The 19,387-nt window shown below is 42.3% G+C and overlaps 1 protein-coding gene across 2 annotated transcripts in view; it reads right to left on the bottom strand.

The window, feature by feature from the left end:
• grm1b (glutamate receptor, metabotropic 1b) overlaps positions 1-19,387 on the bottom strand; it is a 29,252-nt gene extending 9,865 nt beyond the window's left edge. For both annotated transcript variants that reach the window (XM_048974680.1, XM_048974681.1), the window contains exons 1-3: positions 18,691-19,387; positions 16,660-16,909; positions 2,508-2,743 (exon numbers count right to left, since the gene is read on the bottom strand). In XM_048974680.1, coding sequence (XP_048830637.1) covers positions 2,508-2,743; positions 16,660-16,909; positions 18,691-19,387 — 1,183 coding nt within the window. The remainder of the gene's footprint in view (positions 1-2,507; positions 2,744-16,659; positions 16,910-18,690) is intronic.

The following is a 19,387-nucleotide window of genomic DNA, read 5'->3' as shown; positions in this document are numbered from 1 at the left end:
TTCATGCCCTGGTTTTACCATTAGCCTGTATAAATTTATTAGAAATGTACAGCAATTATAAGACGTTATATATGACCAGCGGTATCATCATCGGTAAGTTTTGCACACTAAACAAGTAAAATGTTTTTCAGTCTGTTTTGTGTTAGTGAAAATAGTATCTGTCATTTAATTCATGTCACTAAAATGCTTTATTGAAAATGCCATCGTATGTTAACAATCACTGAAAAACGCAACAAAAACAAACAAACAATCAAAAAAAAAAACGATCTAGAACAGATGATTCTAGATGTGTGAAAACAATTGGTTTCATTACAGGACAGATAAACAGAGGTGTGTAAAAAGCAATTAACGCGTCTGAGCAACACTTTAAAAAAGACGTCAGCATTATGGAGAGTTTTCTATATACTATAACAAAAGGATTTAAAGGGTTTACGCTGGTAGGTTATAAATACTGGATTATATACTGAAGATTACTGGAGCAATACACAGAATTCAAAATGCAAACCTGGTATAAACTGTAGCCGGTTTCCCAAACTTTTACCGGTACAATTACCACTTGATTTAAATATGTGCCTAAGATATTCTCGCTGTCTGCTAAGGCTTCCTCGGCCCCCGGTTAGCGACGTAGCTCAACCCTGATTGGTTAAATAAAGGATGATCACTGCTGATAGGGTGGCGGGGTTTTAGTGCGGTAGTGCCTCTAACTGTTGACAATTCAAATACGGTCCTCTGTGCGCATTTGTATCCGTAAGGTGAGGTGCTAGGTGGCTATCGTGTAGCCCTATTCCAGCGTTTGGTACGTGGGAGGGACTCCAAATCTCTCATTGCTGATTGGTCAATGTGCAGATCTGTGAAGAGGCCAGCACATTGGCATCAGCCCTGGGGGGGTGGCATGCAGGAAAGGCAGCAGAGCATCTCTCGCCTGAGACATGTTATTGGGGTATTTTAATACAACGGCATGAAAATATACATGTCGAAGCAGTGTGACAGTATTGAGAAGCGAGGTAGCTAAAGTACTTCCATCCTGGTCTTGCTTTCCTTTTCGGTGCATAAAATAACCCAATAGCTCTCGAAACTTCAGAGGTCAAAAGATAAATGCTCCAAGCGTCACGTTTCATGTACCCAATTACATTCTGTAGTCTTTGTTTGCTCGTTTGCGTCCTCGTTGGTAATTACCTCAGGAAACCGGTTTCATTGGTAATCAGCCAATCAGAAACGACGGTCCTTTTGAGTGAAACTATGGAAGCGTTAAGGAGATTTCAAAGTGAATCCCCTATAAAGTGCATTCTGAAAAAAAAAACAGACTGATGGAGATGGCGTGGTTTTTTTCTTGATATTTTTTCCTAAGAACTCTCGATATTCGTGGCGCATGGGGAAAGCAGGTCTCACGGTTAAAATCTGGCTGTACCGATTAACGTGGAGAGCATGCTTGAATGGTCACGCATCGGCACGGCTGAATTGCAGGAAATCCCAGTTATCTCTGAGTTAATTGCATCCTTTTTGCATGCTCATAATTGCCAAAACACCCTCTTGATTGGCCAAGAGCATTCTATACCAGTTGACCTCCATTTCTGTGTCAAAGTAACGTTAACTGACGTATAGTGGCGCAAATTCGTTATTAAATATACACTTACCATCTTGGAGCTCTATGCAAAGAAACAGCAAAAATGACACAACAGCAGACTATAACCATATAGGCACATTGCTCTATCACAACATTTTGTCAATATGTCAAACAGTGGGCAAACTAACATATCGAAGTAGTGCACTGAGATTGCAAAACCAACCAAATGAACTCATCAAAACTTTGCTTAAAGGAAACAGTAAACGCTACAATGAAAATGTATGAGATGTATGTAATTTAAGAAACTTCATTGGATGCACTTTGTTCAAAATGGGTTTTAAATGCAATAAATAGATCTGGGGGGTGGGGGGGGAGACAAAAACGTGAAAATGGTGACTTTATAGAATTTTGAAAGAGTGAAACATTTCCCACATTTCCCTGTTGATTATGAGAATTGCAAAAAATCGCACACTTAGGGGTGCCTTATTAGAAACCTTGCTTTGCTGAGCAATGTTTCAAGTTCTGATGAACTTTCAGCCAGCGTGCTTTGGATGTGGTCCTGCTGAGCAGGGGACCAGTGAACGGTGACGTCTAAATCATGAGAGCTCTATGAGAAGCGTCTAATTTACCTAGATCAGCTTTGTCAGCGGAAAGTTTAGGTGAGGAAAGAACAACAGAAGTATTACAACATTACAAAATAAAACATTACTTACACAAGGACAGCGACTGTTCACAATTACACATAAAGACACAAAACATTCAAAATATTGTATGCCTAGGAGACTATAATATTTGTTGATAATGTCTACAATACACTTCATATTGTGTAAAAATTTGACATTTTAAGACTGATTTTGCTAACATACCAGCTAACAATGACCAAAGTATCATAAATACCGATATAACCTGACGATAACGGATGTTTGTTTGTTTTTTTTTTTACCTGAGCAGTTCTTATGGTAGTTTGTGTTCTCCTGTGGGTGACCAGGAATCCGGCACTGGAAACGATGCTGCCAGAACTCGGCGAACCAGGGGTTCCGGGTGTTGGTGTCCAGACGCAGCTTCAGGAAGTAGTCGTCGAAGGAGGTGACCTCGGCGGACTGCAGCTTCATGGTGATGCCGCCCACTGCTTCCTGTTCATAGCCCTCCACGACCTCGTCCCGATCCGCCCATCCGTCACTGTGTGGTACAATAAACGTGGAGTGTGATATGTGCTGAACATGAAGGACCTTCTCTTAGCGTAGGAGTCAGTCTACACCCCTTGTGGGGCCTCTGGAAAGTCTGGGCAGGTTCTCCTGGTAGTTATCATCTGAACTTAGCAAGTAACCTCTCCTAAAGAGCTGTGTTATGAATCTTGGGAAACACAGACCCCTTAATCTACTGCTGAGATCAAACACGGTCTGAGTCAAGGCACTATGTTCTACTCTCATTTCTCCATGCGCATCCCCTGACACCCATCGGTATTACGCTCTATTTTCACTGCCGCGAAAATCGATGGCCTATTCAGCAAATCTCAGGTGAACAGAGCAGCACGTTGGACAAACAGTCTTAAGCACGACTGACCTAAAAATTAATTATTGGCAGGTGCCTTCGCACCACAGTGGCGTCAAGAAGCTGGCGATTGTTAAGCTTTTTTGGACAGTTTTTTTAAAGCTGCTGCCGATCCCAAGCCATCTGAAGCCTGCTTCCCATCTGCTGCCGTGGACGATCCGTCGGCAGGGACTTGGCTCTCCTGCCAAACGTAAAGCCATGTCCTGCAAAGGTCAGGAGCAAAAACAAAATCCTCCCCCCACCTATGGATCCAGGTGGTAGTGCCCAGACCCTAAAGCACACAACAACCCAAAAATTCATTGCGGCCCTGAAGGGCAAGGCGGACCCACAGTTTAGGATGGGGATTTTGTTTCAGATCACTTCTCCTGAAGCAAGGTCATCGGACTCTGTTATTTATTCTGACAAACAAAGAGGCACCGATACCTGAAACATCAGCCAGGAGATAAAACGCCTGGACGACTTTCACTGACTTTTAAAACTCAGTTTTGCATATATCAGTACATCAATGAAAATCCCCAGTTTCCGAGTTATGACCGACAATGGCAATGAGAGGAAATGACAGACACAGGCAATGACAAATACCTTGGAACAATTAATAACAACCAGACAATAAAGCTTCATACTGAAGTCATACTGAAATTAGCGGGTGATTGTGGATAAGAAATAAGTAAAATATTTCACCTTTAAGTAATGATGCGATAAGCCAAGCAAGATGCAAGGTTAGATTTGGGTATCCATGCGTATCCATGTCGATTGATCACCAGCAGAGGTGGGTGGTTCAGGTCCAGGAAGTAAATATCCAGACCAAGATTTTGTTTCAACCAACCAGTTGAGAATAAAGAGTCACAGTCACAGAGTGTGCAACTCTCAGGGAACTGGGAGGGAGCAAAAATGTGGACCGGCTGGGAGACCCTGAGGACTGGTTTGAGAAACACTGATCTGTTGAATAAGAAGCTCAATAATAAGATTAATAATCTTTCTGTATCTACCAATTTATTACATAACACATACATCTCACAACACAAACACGCTATACCAGGTTCTTGTACTGCCTTCAAAATCCAGGAAACTGAACTCCCCGGTGGGAGAACAAATTAAAAAGACACACACCTTCCAATTAAGAAGCAGATTCTTGTGTCAGAGTGGGGAGGGTGGCAGGGAGATTCCTCCCAGTTTCTAATTTCTACCCCTTCTTCCTGATTCCTCATGGATAAACAAATAAATATGAAAGCAAACTCTTAATTGGCTCATTTAAATGTCCACTTGTTTGCACCAGGTTGGAAAAATCTGACGGAAAAGTATCCATGATGCCACCATTTCCAAGGGGTTTTTATTACTATTATTAATATTTCTTAATATTTTATTGATTATGTGTGTTTCGACAGACGGAATTATCACACAAAAATCCAGTTTCAAAATAAAAATCTCTGGCCAAAACTGTGGCATTATTATTCATCCGAGTTTATGAAATACGTAGATAGCAGCAGAGGCTGGTCTCCTATTGAGCCTCGGGGAATATGTGACATGCACTTTGTGCCTGTAGCATCACAAAAAAGGTGACAGAATAGAATTGGCTATTTTCCCAAAGCACAGAACGAAATCGAGGTGCATCTTCCAGCTCCCGGACGGCTGCACCGAAAGAGCGATCCAAGTCGAACAGGCTGAAAAATCGGGCGTTTTGGCTGGTGAATACTACAAAGCATCTCATTATTGTGAGGAGTGGAACTGGGGGAGGAGGTGAGGTTAGATTTTTCAGTAGAACTGTAGACGAATTGTTGCAACATCCTCAGATGTCATCTGCCTTGTCTGAACCCACAAAGTAAAACCTTTTTTTGACACATCGTGTATCGTTGACATGGTTTTACTAGTTTCCATATCTGAATGCCGAAAAAATGTTTTATAAATACACTTTGACCATCTGTATTTAATTGTGTTTTTTGCTGTAGTGCTATGTGCTCATAATACTGATCATTTTACAGTACCAAAGCTAAACGATTTTTCGGGAAAAAAATTAAAGCCATTAAAAGTATGTCCTTTGGGGCTCATAGCCTTGATTTCATATCTTCTAGTTATGCACAGATTTGAAGCATTATATGAAGAAATTATGCCTGCCAGGACATAGCGATCAGATATATTTAGATTGTTTTAATTAGGATTTGAAACTTGCAACAGACTGAAGCTTTTGTCCAGGTGCCTTAAATGAAAATAACCAATTAAAGACAAAAATATCTAAATGTCTTAATGTAACTTTTTCCCTCATTGTTTCCATTTAGTAACAATAAAAACAAGCTTAAGAAAAAAATGGCTTGCAAAATTTTCCCGGTTATTGTGTGAATTCAAGACGTTAATCTTTCGTTTAGCTTGAAAACAGCAATATTTGTTAGCGCATCATATAGTACAGAGGCTTATGGCCATATTCTGCCATGAAGCTCTGCTCTGGGGCAGTCACTATGTAGGCCACTGTTTATTTATAGGATGAACGGTGCTCTACCTTACGAAATCGGGAACATCACCTTAAGTGATAGGAAGGGAGGGAAAATGAAGACGTTGAGCGCGTTCTTACCCGGCGCTTGGGTTTATCTGTGGATCATGGCAGGCGTGTTTCAGTGACTGCAGTGACTGCCTTCACACTGGCTGACCATCTGTCTCACTGTGCCCATCCACCACCCCCACATCCCACCCTCCCACACCCAAGACACCCCCAAGCCATCCATCGCCTCCGCTAAATGTTTTACACGCCTGAATCAGGACACTCGCTATCCACAAACAGGAAAATGCGTTTCCCGCTCGTCTTCGGCGGCGCGTGCAAACGCAGTGGGGCTGCGTTCCCAGTAGCCTGACCGTGTTTCTTAGGGAGAAGGTCCAATGGGGACTGGAAACGTCATAATGGTTTTGACAGAATGGTCTCGGTGTCCTAGTGGCTTGTGGAAAAGTTTATAGTCCCACCAAAAGGCTCTGTGATGTTGCATAGAAAAAAAGATGATTAATTTCAATCAATTTGCTAAAAACAGTTCAATTTGGCTCTTTGGATAAGAGCAACCAAGTGGCAAGTTAATAAAACAAAAATGCATGTACTGGAGTTTTGTATTAGTGTATTATTATGGCAAATGAATCTTGCTTAAGGGCAAACAAAATCACTCTGATAACGGCAGCCGAAATAAACAAACGACAGAGCATAGCAGCAGCAGGCCCTCGGATGATTGATGGAGGAAGAAGTGGGCTTGAATCTCCGAAGCTCCATTACTGATTGTCGTAGAAGGTCATGCGAGCGGCGAGCGAATCGCAGTCACTTTCGTTTCAGCTGTCGCTTGCCGGCACTTGGGATGAGAAACAAAGACCCACTGTCTGGTTGTCTGGGGGATGAAATGATTTCTATGTATTTCTGTGTTTACTGAAACACAGCTGAGCCCAACAGACAAAAGGAACCACAGTACACTGCACACATGCGTCCTAAGAAAAGCCCTGTGTTTTTTTTTTTGTACTTATTTTTCTTTGTTTAACTACCTTTGTTCTGTCACATAAATAGCCCCTTTGCCTCCGTGATTGAGGCCTGTCCTCAAATTAGTTAGAGAATGGCCAGGCCCAGTTTTGATAGACAAATGTTCCCTTGAGCTTGCCGGTGCAGCGGGCCAGCAAATAGCAGTAAATATGATGGAATAACAAATCAGAGGGGTATCTAAGGGTATGATGACTGAGCCGCGCATTTATCGCCAGCATAAATCCCTTTTTATTCAGATTGAAACGTCAACAGAAGCGTTTCCAAACCCGGTCCTCAGGGATCCCCAGCCAGTCCATGTTTTTGCTTCCTCTGAGCTCCCTGCTGGACAGTCCATGTTTTTGCTTCCTACCTGGATCTGGAAGGGAGCAAAAACATGGACTGGCTAGGGGTCCCTGATGACTGGATTGGGAAACACTGAACTACACAGCTATCCTCAGCCGCCATAGAAATAGCTGAACAGGATTCTAACTTGCCATTTTGAGTCAGCCTCTGCTGACATTCAATTGCGATTAAAAAGATTTAATGCCACAAAGAAAATCACTCTTGAACTGAACATGACGTTTACCCCTAGCCAGAGGATAATACTTATCTGTGTTATTGAGATTTCATTCATTCTAATTTCCTTTCCCAGATTTCCTAATAAAATGAACAATAAAAGGTTAATTGTTCAGTATGGATGGATGGAGAGAAAATTACATTTCCAACATCATGTGTACATAATAAATATATGAAAATAATAGATAAAAGACATTGTACTGTACTGTAGGAACATATTTTCAAAGTGCAGCCATCCACCTTTGATAACCACTTATCTGGCAGAAGGTCAAGGTAATATTTCCGAAGAACTCTGTTTGAAGTGAAAGTGTATTTGATTCGCTAGCGATAAGAGGATTGGTGCTTAGGCATTCCTGCTACACAGTATCTTTATGGTTTGTGGCTGAAATCACACCTCATTGGTCATTTTAATAACCTAAATGTAATCATTGGTCACAAATGGTAATGTCACTCCACTCCTCTCAGATCTCTCATTCCTTACCTCTCTTCTCGATTAAATGCAATGTGACAGCTATACTGAACTGTTGTTGTACTCAGGAATTTCTTGACATACAATATGGCCAGTTTTACTGACAGGACACACATGTGGGAATGTTATGGTTCAATATACTGTTAAAAACATTTTAGTATGGTGTGCAGATTTTTTCAAAATTAATTTCAATATTTTCTGAGAAGGGGTTCTCAAAGTTCTGGAATCCTCCATTTTCCAAAGTAATTAAGTAAAAAAAAAACTGACAAAATTACTGTTGATGACACAATGAAGAAGACCAAGAGACGCAGTCACCTCTTCTTTATCCACTTATAATAGAGTATAAGCTTGCAGAATAGGGTGATAACTTGTCAATTGCCAACTTCATTCACAGTAGTGATCAGGTGGAGTATTTTATTTGGGTCACGTAACTTTCAGCAACATCCTACAGCTACAGCAGCCTCAAAGGAGAACATAGAAATTAAGATGTACCATAATATTTTAATGGTACCACACATATACAGTAACATTATTTAGTTCTGCTGTTGCGTAAAACCACGTTTCAGCATAGACCACACACCAGTTAGAAATGCAACATTCGTTTCTACCCACATTGGGGTTTTTAAGTATGTTGCCATGGTGATATATTAAAATACTATGGCGATAAAATTTACCTGCCAACACATGAGTGTATGTTTAACTGGCACATTAAAGTGTAGCAGTTGAGAACGATTTAGCAGGAAATTTCTGGGTCACTCAACATAAGCTTAGGGGTTTGTATACTTAATGCCCGGGTGTCAGATTTGTAATTGGAATTGAAAAGTGTACTGCTAACTTCGAGTTTGTCAGTTCATTATTTGAAGTCCCACGTCGATGTTCCTCTGAAACGCGGCGCACACACACACACACACACACACACACACACACACCTACACGCACACACACAACGGTGCGTGTTGCTCTACATAGACTCTCTCAGACACTTTCTCCTAGACCTAGAAATTAGCTTGGGCAGCCTGGTGTTCTTCACGTCCACGGGGACATCGGTGGCCGCAATATACTATAAAAAGCCCATCCAGCGGAAAGGAAAATGCATCACCGGGAGCGTTAAAAAAGCCATGGATCCTTCAGTCAGCTTCTTCGGCCAGCAAGAGAGGCCACAGGGACGCATTCAGGGATGGAACCACCGAGGAGCTGGGCCCAGCCGAAAGCTGATTGGCTCCTGGAATGTCCCTCCCCTGTCACTCAACAATTCAAGACATATAATTGTATAATGATAAAACTGGCCCCTTTCGAAAAATTACAGTCCCTCTCGTGCCCCCCACCTTAAAAAAAATTATAAATCATAATACATGTTTGCTCTACTCTGATCAGAGAAAGTTTCAAAAGCCTGTTTTGGATTGGCTTAATTACCCTCAAAAGTTAACCCTAGTCTGATCCATAAAGGGCATGACTGGTCGCTTTTGAGCTAGATTGGTGCCAGAAAACTGAGCTGGATACAATAAGGGTTTCTAATTTTCTGGGTAGTCGCATAAAGTGTAAATGAGCTGGGCATCAGCTGTTTGGTTTGTACATCGCCAACGCTATTGAGAAATATGCGCATTCCAGGTGTGTTGCCTAGGCTACCATTACAGCTTCTGCTAAGTTACATATTTTTAGTGTTAAGCAGCTAATCGCGGACAAACACAACTGTGAAATTTCCTTACGATATGACATCGGTGGGTCTGATCAACAACAACGGCGTTTTCATATCATTACTTATCTTAGATACTATCTGCATTTTATATATAGAATAAGTTATTTTAGGTATTATCTCTACCCTGTACTTCGGTCCTCCTGTTTGGTTTAATGTTGTTTATTTTATTGTCTTTCTTACTGTTTTGTTGGTTAAACACTGAAAGACAAGCAAAATGCTTTTCTGTTATGCATTTCGTGATTTCGTGAAAAGAAGCACTTTTTTTAACTATTTCAGGATGTCATGCTGAAAAGAGTCTCTGTTTTGATTTTCACATCCATCCGTAATCCAACTGCTTACCATGATTAGTGTCAAGACCTGCTCGTACGATCCTCCTGTGTACCACGCCCCCTCATTAACCACGTGTTCTACCCCGATTGTACCCAGCTGTTTTCTGTCAGTTTGAGTAGTGCTGTGTATTTAGTCCGCTTTGAAGTCTGTTTCCCCAGTCCGGTCATTGATGTAGTTTTTCGTGTGTATGTGGTTTTGCCTGAATAAACCGTGAGTTTTTGGATTTCCGTCTGCCCGATCCCGATCCCGATCCCGATTCCCCACTCGCTCGCCCGACACGCGACCGTTACAGTTAGGGTTAGGTGGTCTGATGCCGATATCAGGAAGCACAGGGCAGAAGGCAGGCAATACACCTTGGACGGGATGCCAGTCCATCACAGGGCACATACGCCAGGAGCAGATGGAGGCAGGATTCGGGTGGAGGCGTGAGCAGGCTTACTGAGCCACCGGTTTACTCTCTTAGTGCAAAACGGGGGCATGTCTATAGGTGGGCTGGGTGAGGGGTTCCCACCCAAAGGAATCATCTGCTCATCCAGTGAAAACCCTGAAAAAAAATCACCATTATAGCTATTGGTGTGAGCTACACAATTTTCTGCAATTTTATGAAAAAAATGCACTGCTTTCCTGTTGCCATTTTCCTCTCTAGTTCATCGTACAAATGGTCATCATAAAATCTAAAATTGCAATAGCATTTAATTGCTTTTTCCTTTTTCGTGGGATAATGGCCCAGACCTCCGCATAAAAACTGGATTCTGAAATTGTATTCCTTCTGCCTCTCCCCCCCCCCATTCCTTTTGTCCCCCCTACCATATTTTAAAAAAGCAACAATTTTGTTGTTTCCCACTCAAACAATCCAAATTCCCCCCCAAAGATGACATCCTAGTAACACCCCAATGCAAAATATAAATATATCTATATTTTTAAATCGGCAGTTTTTCTGAATGTATAAGGTTCGCACATATAAAATCGCATGCAGATTTGCTCAGTGTGTTTTTCTTCCCGAGACGCACGCTGCGTCGTAACGCCTTCTCTTTCGAGGTGTGTCACAGGTCACAGATCGCATTCAGTTTCACATCATTTTCCCCAGTCCTTGGAATTGCTATGAATCCATTATGCGTTCCGGCAGACATACAAAACATCCACACTTCATGTTCCTTAACACTCACATTAGTATCACCAAGCTGTGATTTTTTTTTTTCAGCTTCGCAACCATTTATCACCAGCCTGAAACAGAACAAATAGTAAATATGGCCTTTTTGGCTCTGTACTTTTGTGCAACTGACAGTGCGTTACTATAAAAGGAGCCATATAATCTGACAAATGGCTCAAAGCATTCTGGGAAAATGCTCACATTAATTAAGGTTCCGCCTAAGTGACTCTGGGTATCAGCTGGACTAGCCAGGTCTTCTAACTACAGTTGACAGGTATCATGTCCCTTTCACGAGTCATTTCGCCAGGTCCTGATCTCCAGGTGAGCTCCTTAGCTGGCTGAATCACCGCCCGTGGTAAATTAAGGAGAAGCTAGCATAGACCTTTGAGTGAAGTGTGATTAAGTTCTTTGGTGCGGGACGTTTATTCCTGCGGTCCAGATATGGTGTTATTTTCTGTAGTATTCAGAGTCTACTAATTACTGTAAGTGGCAATAGGTTCTCAGTAGTTTCCTTTGGAAGTCTGTCTCGTTTAAATTCCTAAATTCCTCATATGATTCAGAAGCAAAAAAAGGCTAAATCATCCAGTAAGACTACGTGAGGGAGTGCAAATCCTTAGCAGTAACTCAGTTACTACTGAAGAACAAAACACGAATATAGTAGCTACTTGAGATAAAAGATGCGTCATGATTCACTAATGATGAACAAACATGAGATCAGTATTTCACTCGTATTATTCATGACTTGTTCCTTCAGAAGATCCTTCAGTAGTTCACAAAGGTTAGCAGAATTAACAGATATCGTAACAAATATAGTAACTGCTTGAGATTAAAGGTGCTTCACGATTCATTAACGATGATTAAACATGAGATCTGTAGGTAACTAAGACTATGTTTGTGGTTACCTACTACATAAATCTGCAATGGGTTGGCACCCCATCCTGGGTTGTCTCTAGGCGGACTTCCTCCCTCAGTCCAAACGTTAGATTCACTGGTGTGTTCGAACCACCTGCTGTATGTGTGCGTCTGCCCTGTGTCGGCCTGGCACCCGTTCGGCTCGATTCCCAGACCTGTCCCCTGCTCTTCCTGAGATTAGCCCCGAGCGCCATATCACTCTTTATTGAATAGGCAGTCGGGAGATAGATATTCCAATAATCCAGTTTCCTGTATAGGTTAAGGGAAATGAATTTGCCATTTGTTACATGTGCAAATAAACCTTGCACTGCTATTCATTCAACACTAATGTGATCCAGCTTCCATAACGGACTGTAATCATGCCATAGGAGCAGAAACAGATATGTTGAGTTAGATAAGTGACATGAATCCATTACGGCCATGTAAAAATCAATCATAAATCAGTTGATCACACTAAAACGAAATGTCTGCCTCTTCCCTCCACTCTCCATAATTAATACATCAGTAAAACACTGCCACACATTGTGCGTATGCTTTGCAAAGACCCTGTCGCCCAGATGTTGAAAACAATGTGAGCTGGTTGACGTTCCCTTTTGTGAAGTCATTCCTTTATCTCCGTGGCGACCGTGTTCCAAATACAAAACACGACGACAATGAGAGCCGTGCCCAAACACACATCTGTGGAATTCCGCCCCATTCAGACCGGCCCATGTTGCATTCAGCGCAGGAGGTGCGAGGCAGGAAACACCTGCATCACGTGCTTGCCGGTGACACCAGGAGGCCACGCCTTTGAAAACACGCTTCCTAGCCCGTTACAGCCAGCATGCCAGAAAAGCATCCATGTTCAGGTATAATTTAATATCCCCGACTATGAGCCAGAAGATGCAACTAGTGAAACAGCAAAGAGCAATATGAAAACTCCCCCACAGTCTGCTGTCGCCCCCCACAGATTCTCTGCAACAAAACAACAACAAAAATAACCGATGAAAAACAGACGACCAACACGATCCCATCTCCATGGTGAAGATATAAACAAGGCCGGTATAAGAGGTAAGAAAATGAGTAGATGGATGTAGGGCAAACACCAACACCCTGTCAAGTCCTACTTCTTGGCTTTGAGCTTGTACTCAGCTATTTTTTTTTTCATTTAATTTTACAGAATTTTTGAGTCCATTCTGAGCAATTGATGTCCTTCCCTTCTGTGCACCATCGTGGCAACCGGTGGTCCTGCTCATAAACTGGAACGTCATTATTTTTACCCAGCTCTAAGGTGTCACTTTCAGGAGTACCAAGCAAGAGGACACAAAAGGAACAAACCTTGGTTCTTTAATAACCAAAAAAACAATCTGAAATCAATACAATTCATCGTTCCTGTTATATCAGGAGTTAATTACGAGCCTGCTGAAATGCAAAGGATATATAGATACAAATTAAACCAGTTGTCATGCAGTTGCTAGGCAGTGATGTCACACTTCCATGGTGTGCAGACACATTTACTGCCAGCCCTGCATTGGGGAGACAACATCTGTTTTCAACGGTGCGTAAAACTAGCTGCACTTTCATGCCTTGATGGATAAGGGCTGTTCACTGCTTGAGTTGCAGATTAGACATTAGGAAGCAAAATTTATGTCCAGTTCACAACTAGTTTGTAGCAATTGCATTGAGTCATTTATTTTTTTCATTGTGTCTTTCACGTTAGCGAAACACTTCATTTAGTGCTGCTGCAAATATGAGTTGAATTACATTGCTTCACAGAGATGATGTTATGGTTGAGATTTACATTTTAAATTTGGGCCGTTCATGGAATTCCGCTTATTAAAATCGCAAAGTCTGAAACTTTTAACATACTGTATACGCAAACTGTATTAGTAAGCGGGTCATCAGTTCAAGCCTCTAGCACATACAACCTCAGTCCATCTCCTTAGTACGTGGATAGGATCCAAATGACTGCAAACCTGACTTTTCTCAGAGGGGAGTGGGGGATGGTGCAGCGTATTATAGATGTTTTGCACTGAGCTGACTATCAAATATGTGCCCTCAATGGAACAAAAGTTGGCTCTTTTCCCCGGGTCTGGAACAAGCTGCAAAGACTTTTAATTTTTCAGACAAACAAAGCAGGGCGGCACAGTGTCACCGTGGGGGGGCCTGCTCTCTGACACCTCCACGGCTGGGGATTTCAATCCAGACCAGTGATGTGCAGCCAGGTGAACCGCTGTCTCCAAATTGCTCGTTTAGTGTGTGCCCTGTGATGGACCTGCATCTCATCCGGAGCCCTTCCAGCGCCACCTGGGACAAGGTCGAAGCAACTCGGTACTGGGCAAGTGTTTAAAAGATGGATATTTCTGAATCCTTTTTATCAAACCAGTTAGGAGGAAAATCAAACCTATCAAAACATGGTACAACCCAGAAGCTGGAACAGGTGCCGGTCTCAGGGTGTCCCAGTGTGACAGCTAAAGCCTTTGAGCAACCAATGACGACTCAATCTGAAATTTGGCTTCAGGGCCACCATACCTGTGAGATATTGTTATGGCTGATAATGATATTGAGCTGCTGATAATGTCTGCATTCATCTTATTTAAAACGCATTGCGAATGCAACCTTTTTAATATAGTATATGTAAATAAAACGCATTGCCTTGTCAAGTATTTCTAACAAACTAGCATGATTAAACTTGGGTGGCATAAAGAATCAGAAAGGACAAGGGAACCAGGAATGTTTTCATTTTAAGAGATTATCACCTGACTTCATAACACCAGTTATGATCTAGTCTGTCACAGTTCACTGAAGCTCTTTTTCTACCAATCAGCTTGCAGACTAGGGCTGTTATTCTCCATTATTACGACATGTATTTATGGTATTCTTTGCACATATTGTAAAACATCAACATTGGCAACAGCTAAGTAAGTGTTAATTTTATTTCAGTTTGTCATAGCGTGTTACTCTTAAGGATCTCTGTAGTTATGCTATGCAGACATTGTGAATAACAGGCTATATTAACCGTCAGGGGAAATATATATAAAACTGCTTTTGTAGTCTTCGGCTTAATTCACTATCTATTCTCCTGTTCAGTAACCAATCCACTGAAACCTGAGATCTTTGTTCTTTTGTCACATTCTTTCACAGAAGTTCATAAAGGATGCTTTAGTGCAATACAATACTGTTAAGGATGATATTAAAATACTTGAATCATTGTATTATTAAGGAAACAATATACCTTTAAAGCACTACACATATAAAGAAAGGCGTAAGGAAATAATTAAGCAAAATATAATTAAAAATCGAACTGAATATATTTCGATTAATCAATGGATAGTAAAATAAAGATGTGGATACCTTATGAAGTCTGACATTTAAGAAAAAACTGGCAAAAATAACTCGGGCAATGACAAAAAACGCAGTGCAGAGGTTTAAGAAATTAAATGATAAATAATTGTTCATAAATGGGCTTTTCCTGCTGCTTTCCAGAATGTCCTCTCTAGTTTCTATGGAAACAAGCATGTTGGGCAGCTGAGTCACAAAACTATTGGATGTGTATACAGTGACCGCAGCTGTGTGTGTTTTTGTGTTTTTAGTATGTGAAGGTCTTTGGATGCATGTACATGGTTGTGATCGTGGAAAAGTAAACCAACAACAATTTAATTATATGCAAATAGATTTTTCAGACCTCTAGTAATTTGGGTTGAAAATGAATTGCATAATACCCTTGAGTGGGTAAAAAATACCTGCAGTGAAACCTAGATTTCAACTTAACTCCTTTAATGAGCTTTCTTGCAAAAAAAAAAAAAAAATATATATATATCTAGGGTCTTCCATTTATTGGTAAGTCGCAATAATGTAATAGCAGGTTGAAGAACTGAATTATTATGAATTGTTCTCCTGTTGTAATAACATACTTTTCCGTTGTTTTATCAGAATACTGCATTCTGACATTAACAGGCCACAAGCGATGATGTTTTCAATAGTATATATATATATATATATATATATATATATATATATATATATATATATATATATATATATATATATATATATATATATATACAATGAAGGTTTCAACAGCATATATATACAGTTAAGGTTTCAATAGCATATATATGCAATTAAGGTTTCAATAGCATATATATGCAGTTAAGGTTTCAATAGCATATATATGCAATGAAAATCTTTCCACCCATGCTCCCGTTCAGACTGCAGGTGTACATCGCACCTGCACGTGCAGCAGGTTTTCACCCAGAGGCCGGACATCCATCACACCCCTGACTATCACACACCCAACTCCTACACTGGCCGTCTCCTCCAGGACATCTGCTAAGACAGACCGGCATATTTCTCTCCAAGTAGATATTGTCCGAGCTCATGCTCAGTACCCTTCGCGATACTGTCTTTGCACATAGCAGGCTCTGAAGGTGAAGTTCCCCCAAGTCTAGACTATGGTAATAACTGTGAGATGCTAGAATTTTCAGTATATAACACCATGTCTGTGTACAGTTACTTATATGAAAGCATATGAAGTATATGAGTATTATTATATAAAACACTTACAATACATTTAGGATTCAGCAATAAGATTAATAATAATATTATAGTAATAAGGGCTTTGCTGTACATGCACAATAAAGTTAGAAATATTCTATTCCATAAGCAATAATAAGATTTAAATTATTCATGAGGACTTTTTTTGTATTATAGTGCAGGGGTCACCGATTGGTGGACTTTGGTCCATATCTAGACTGAGGGACAATTAAATCTGGACCATGTGATAAATTGCTCCCCCACCATCATCTTGGCTTGGCGCTGCTGCAGGAATTTGGCCCTAAGGAATAAACAGTTGTGGACCCCTATTACAGAGGAACCACCTTGCTGTGTGACCGCGCCTCGTCTTCAGCAGTCACACAATTACGAATAAGAGCGATGTAGCGGGACGTCGTACCTTCCGATGAGTAGGAACTCCCCGGCCACGCCCAGCCGCCGCATGGCCATGAGGAGGCCGCGCACCGTCATGCCCTCGCAGAAGCAGACGACCACGCGCGCCTTGGGCAGTCGCTCCCGCAGCTTCCTGAGCAGCCGGTCGAAGTGCTTCTCGCCGGCGTTGCTGTAGATCTTGTCCGAGTGGGCGATGCACAGGCCCTCCTGGGAGGCCAGCTCCTTGAAGGCCTCCATTCCGCTCTCCCCGTAGTTGCCTGGACGTGGCGGCGAAAGCGATACATCACGGGCCTCAGTCACGGCAGAACGGGGATCCGGCGCCTCACGGAGAAAAGGCCGGATCCCAGAGCATCTGACGTGCTCAACCGTTAACCGAGATGAAGGTGCTTCAATGTGATGGATTCAATTAGAAAACGGCAACCGACCGAAATCTCAAGCTTCACACCAACACAAACCATGCGAAAATGGACCGATAGATGGAGAACTTGCTCATAGTGTAATGGTCTTGTGTCAAGGCCAGGTTACAGGAGTGGTAGTGGTCGTGGGGCGGGGAGTGTTTAAGGATGAGTAAGGTCACTCTTCTCCAGCTACTGACAGCACCGTCCTCGTCTGCCTCAGAGTGACACGACACATTTGGGACCCCGCTTGCCTGCATGGAGTCCGTTGCATTGTGGGTGTTCAGTCAGCCCTGGTAAGTGCAATGAGTCGAATCTGGCTCCCTAATGGAGTGACTGGACCAAGGCCATACTAGGGAATACAGATATTGAGCAGCAGAATAACAACCTATCCGTTTTTTGGCACTGGCCAGTCGGGGCTTTACAGCTTTTTAGCAACCCGTGGAAGGTGCTCACATTGTTGGGGGAGGGGGATTCTTTATGAGTAATGCGTCACAGAGAAAGCCCCCCCCCCCATCTGGATTATGGTCCATTTTCCTCTCTTTGCTGGAAAATGATATTCTTAAAATGGAAAACATAGAATCTCACTGAACATGTCTATCATCATGACACATCACATGAACAACCATTGTCACTCATGATACAGACAGCACAGCACATATCAAACATGTCAAACAGGTATACTACCAAATCAAACACAGATATGGTGAGTTAGGCAATTAACTTGGGTAGCCTCCCGTTACTAAGAGTACATGTCAGACTGCAATTGACAGTTGGAATTTCTTCAGCATTACAGACTGGAGAGAGAATAGTGTCTGTGCTTATGTGAAAAGTCACCTTAGCCAAGACATTTATACAAAAATATTCAAGACCAGAGGGTGCTGGCAGGAAGTTCTGTGTGACTCATATTAATAAACATGAACTTTAAAATAATAAAGTGGCACTATAAAAAGCTTTTATGCTGAATATATAAGTTTATGTTATTAGTCTAAGCACTGGGCTGATCTTCAGAGCTTTACAGAAGATCCCATCAACAACATACTCAAGAAGATAACAGTTTGTAGCCTTCAAGCTGCTCTCCAGGTAGGTCATTAAAAGTGGGAAGCTCTCTGTTTCGTTTCGGCCCTAACTTTGGTAAGCAGATCTTGGAAATGGAGCAGAGACATGAGAGTTTAGTTGAAGATCTTTGCAGATATGGCTGAAGCGTGGAATCTACTGACGTTGAGGACGTTTGTCTTAGAAAAGTGGGTGATGGAGCCGGGAAGCGTCACATGTTGTGACTTTCAGAACCTCAGAATCTTAGAAATAGCAATCGCGGCATTAGCAAGGCAATTTATGACAATAGCTGTACAGTTATATTATTGAAAACTACAAAACAACAAAAACGACATCTTTGCCCACTGATTTACATATAATATGTGCAAATATTACAGTGTTAGTAATGTGTAATAACCAGGATCCATAAAATCACAACACGATTGAATTGACTATATTGTAATTGCTTTGTTTGTATTGCATGGCTGGTTCTTTGACGCTTTTACACATCACAGCATTGTTGAGGTTGTGAGATTAAGAGACTAATATAGCAGTAATGTGTTCTGAAGGACGGAATGAATACGCAAAATGGCGTTGACGCCTCTTACCCTCTGTGTGCACTGCAGACACGTAGGTCCAGTTGTAGCGTTTGACTATGTCCAACAACGCCCTGGCCTGCAGGGTGTCAGAGGGGACGACTCGCAGGAAGTACTTGAAGAGTGTTTTGTCGCTCAGGTCGATGCTGGTCGCCGAGTAGGCGATCTGGGGAATGTTGAAGAGCTGCAGCAGATTCTGCACCTGAATTGCCACTGAGCTCGAACCCGGGCCAATGACCCCAGCGATGGGCTTTTTGGTGGCGGGGGGCTGGTTCGAGGGGGTGCCGTCGACGCACCACTTGGAACCCTCCTTGTCATCCCGTATGGAGATGAGGGAGTCCCGGATGAACTCGATGCTTTGCTCCAAGGCCACGGACGAGTGCCAGCAAGAGTCCCTTATCTCACAGCCCAAGCTGATGTTGGGTAAGAGGTTGGGGTCCGCGTTTATGAGATCCAGCGTGTGAAACATCGCCTCCACCCTCTGAATACCGTACTGCTCCCTGACCTCCCCACACTTCCTCTCCGCCACCTTCTCGGCAGACGGCTGGTGGTGCACAGAGAAGAGAGCCCCGATTATTATATCACCATCCATCCTCGCCACGGATCGCGATGCGGCTCTGGGCACCAGCGACCGCTCGAATATGTCACTGGCCAGCACAAATGCGCTAAGCAGCACGCCTGGGAACAGCAAGGCAACGATCAAGCTCAT

Source organism: Brienomyrus brachyistius, chromosome 14, assembly GCF_023856365.1.
Source record: "Brienomyrus brachyistius isolate T26 chromosome 14, BBRACH_0.4, whole genome shotgun sequence".
NCBI classification, from domain to species: Eukaryota; Metazoa; Chordata; class Actinopteri; order Osteoglossiformes; family Mormyridae; genus Brienomyrus; species Brienomyrus brachyistius.
This window is presented reverse-complemented; position numbering and strand designations above follow the sequence as displayed.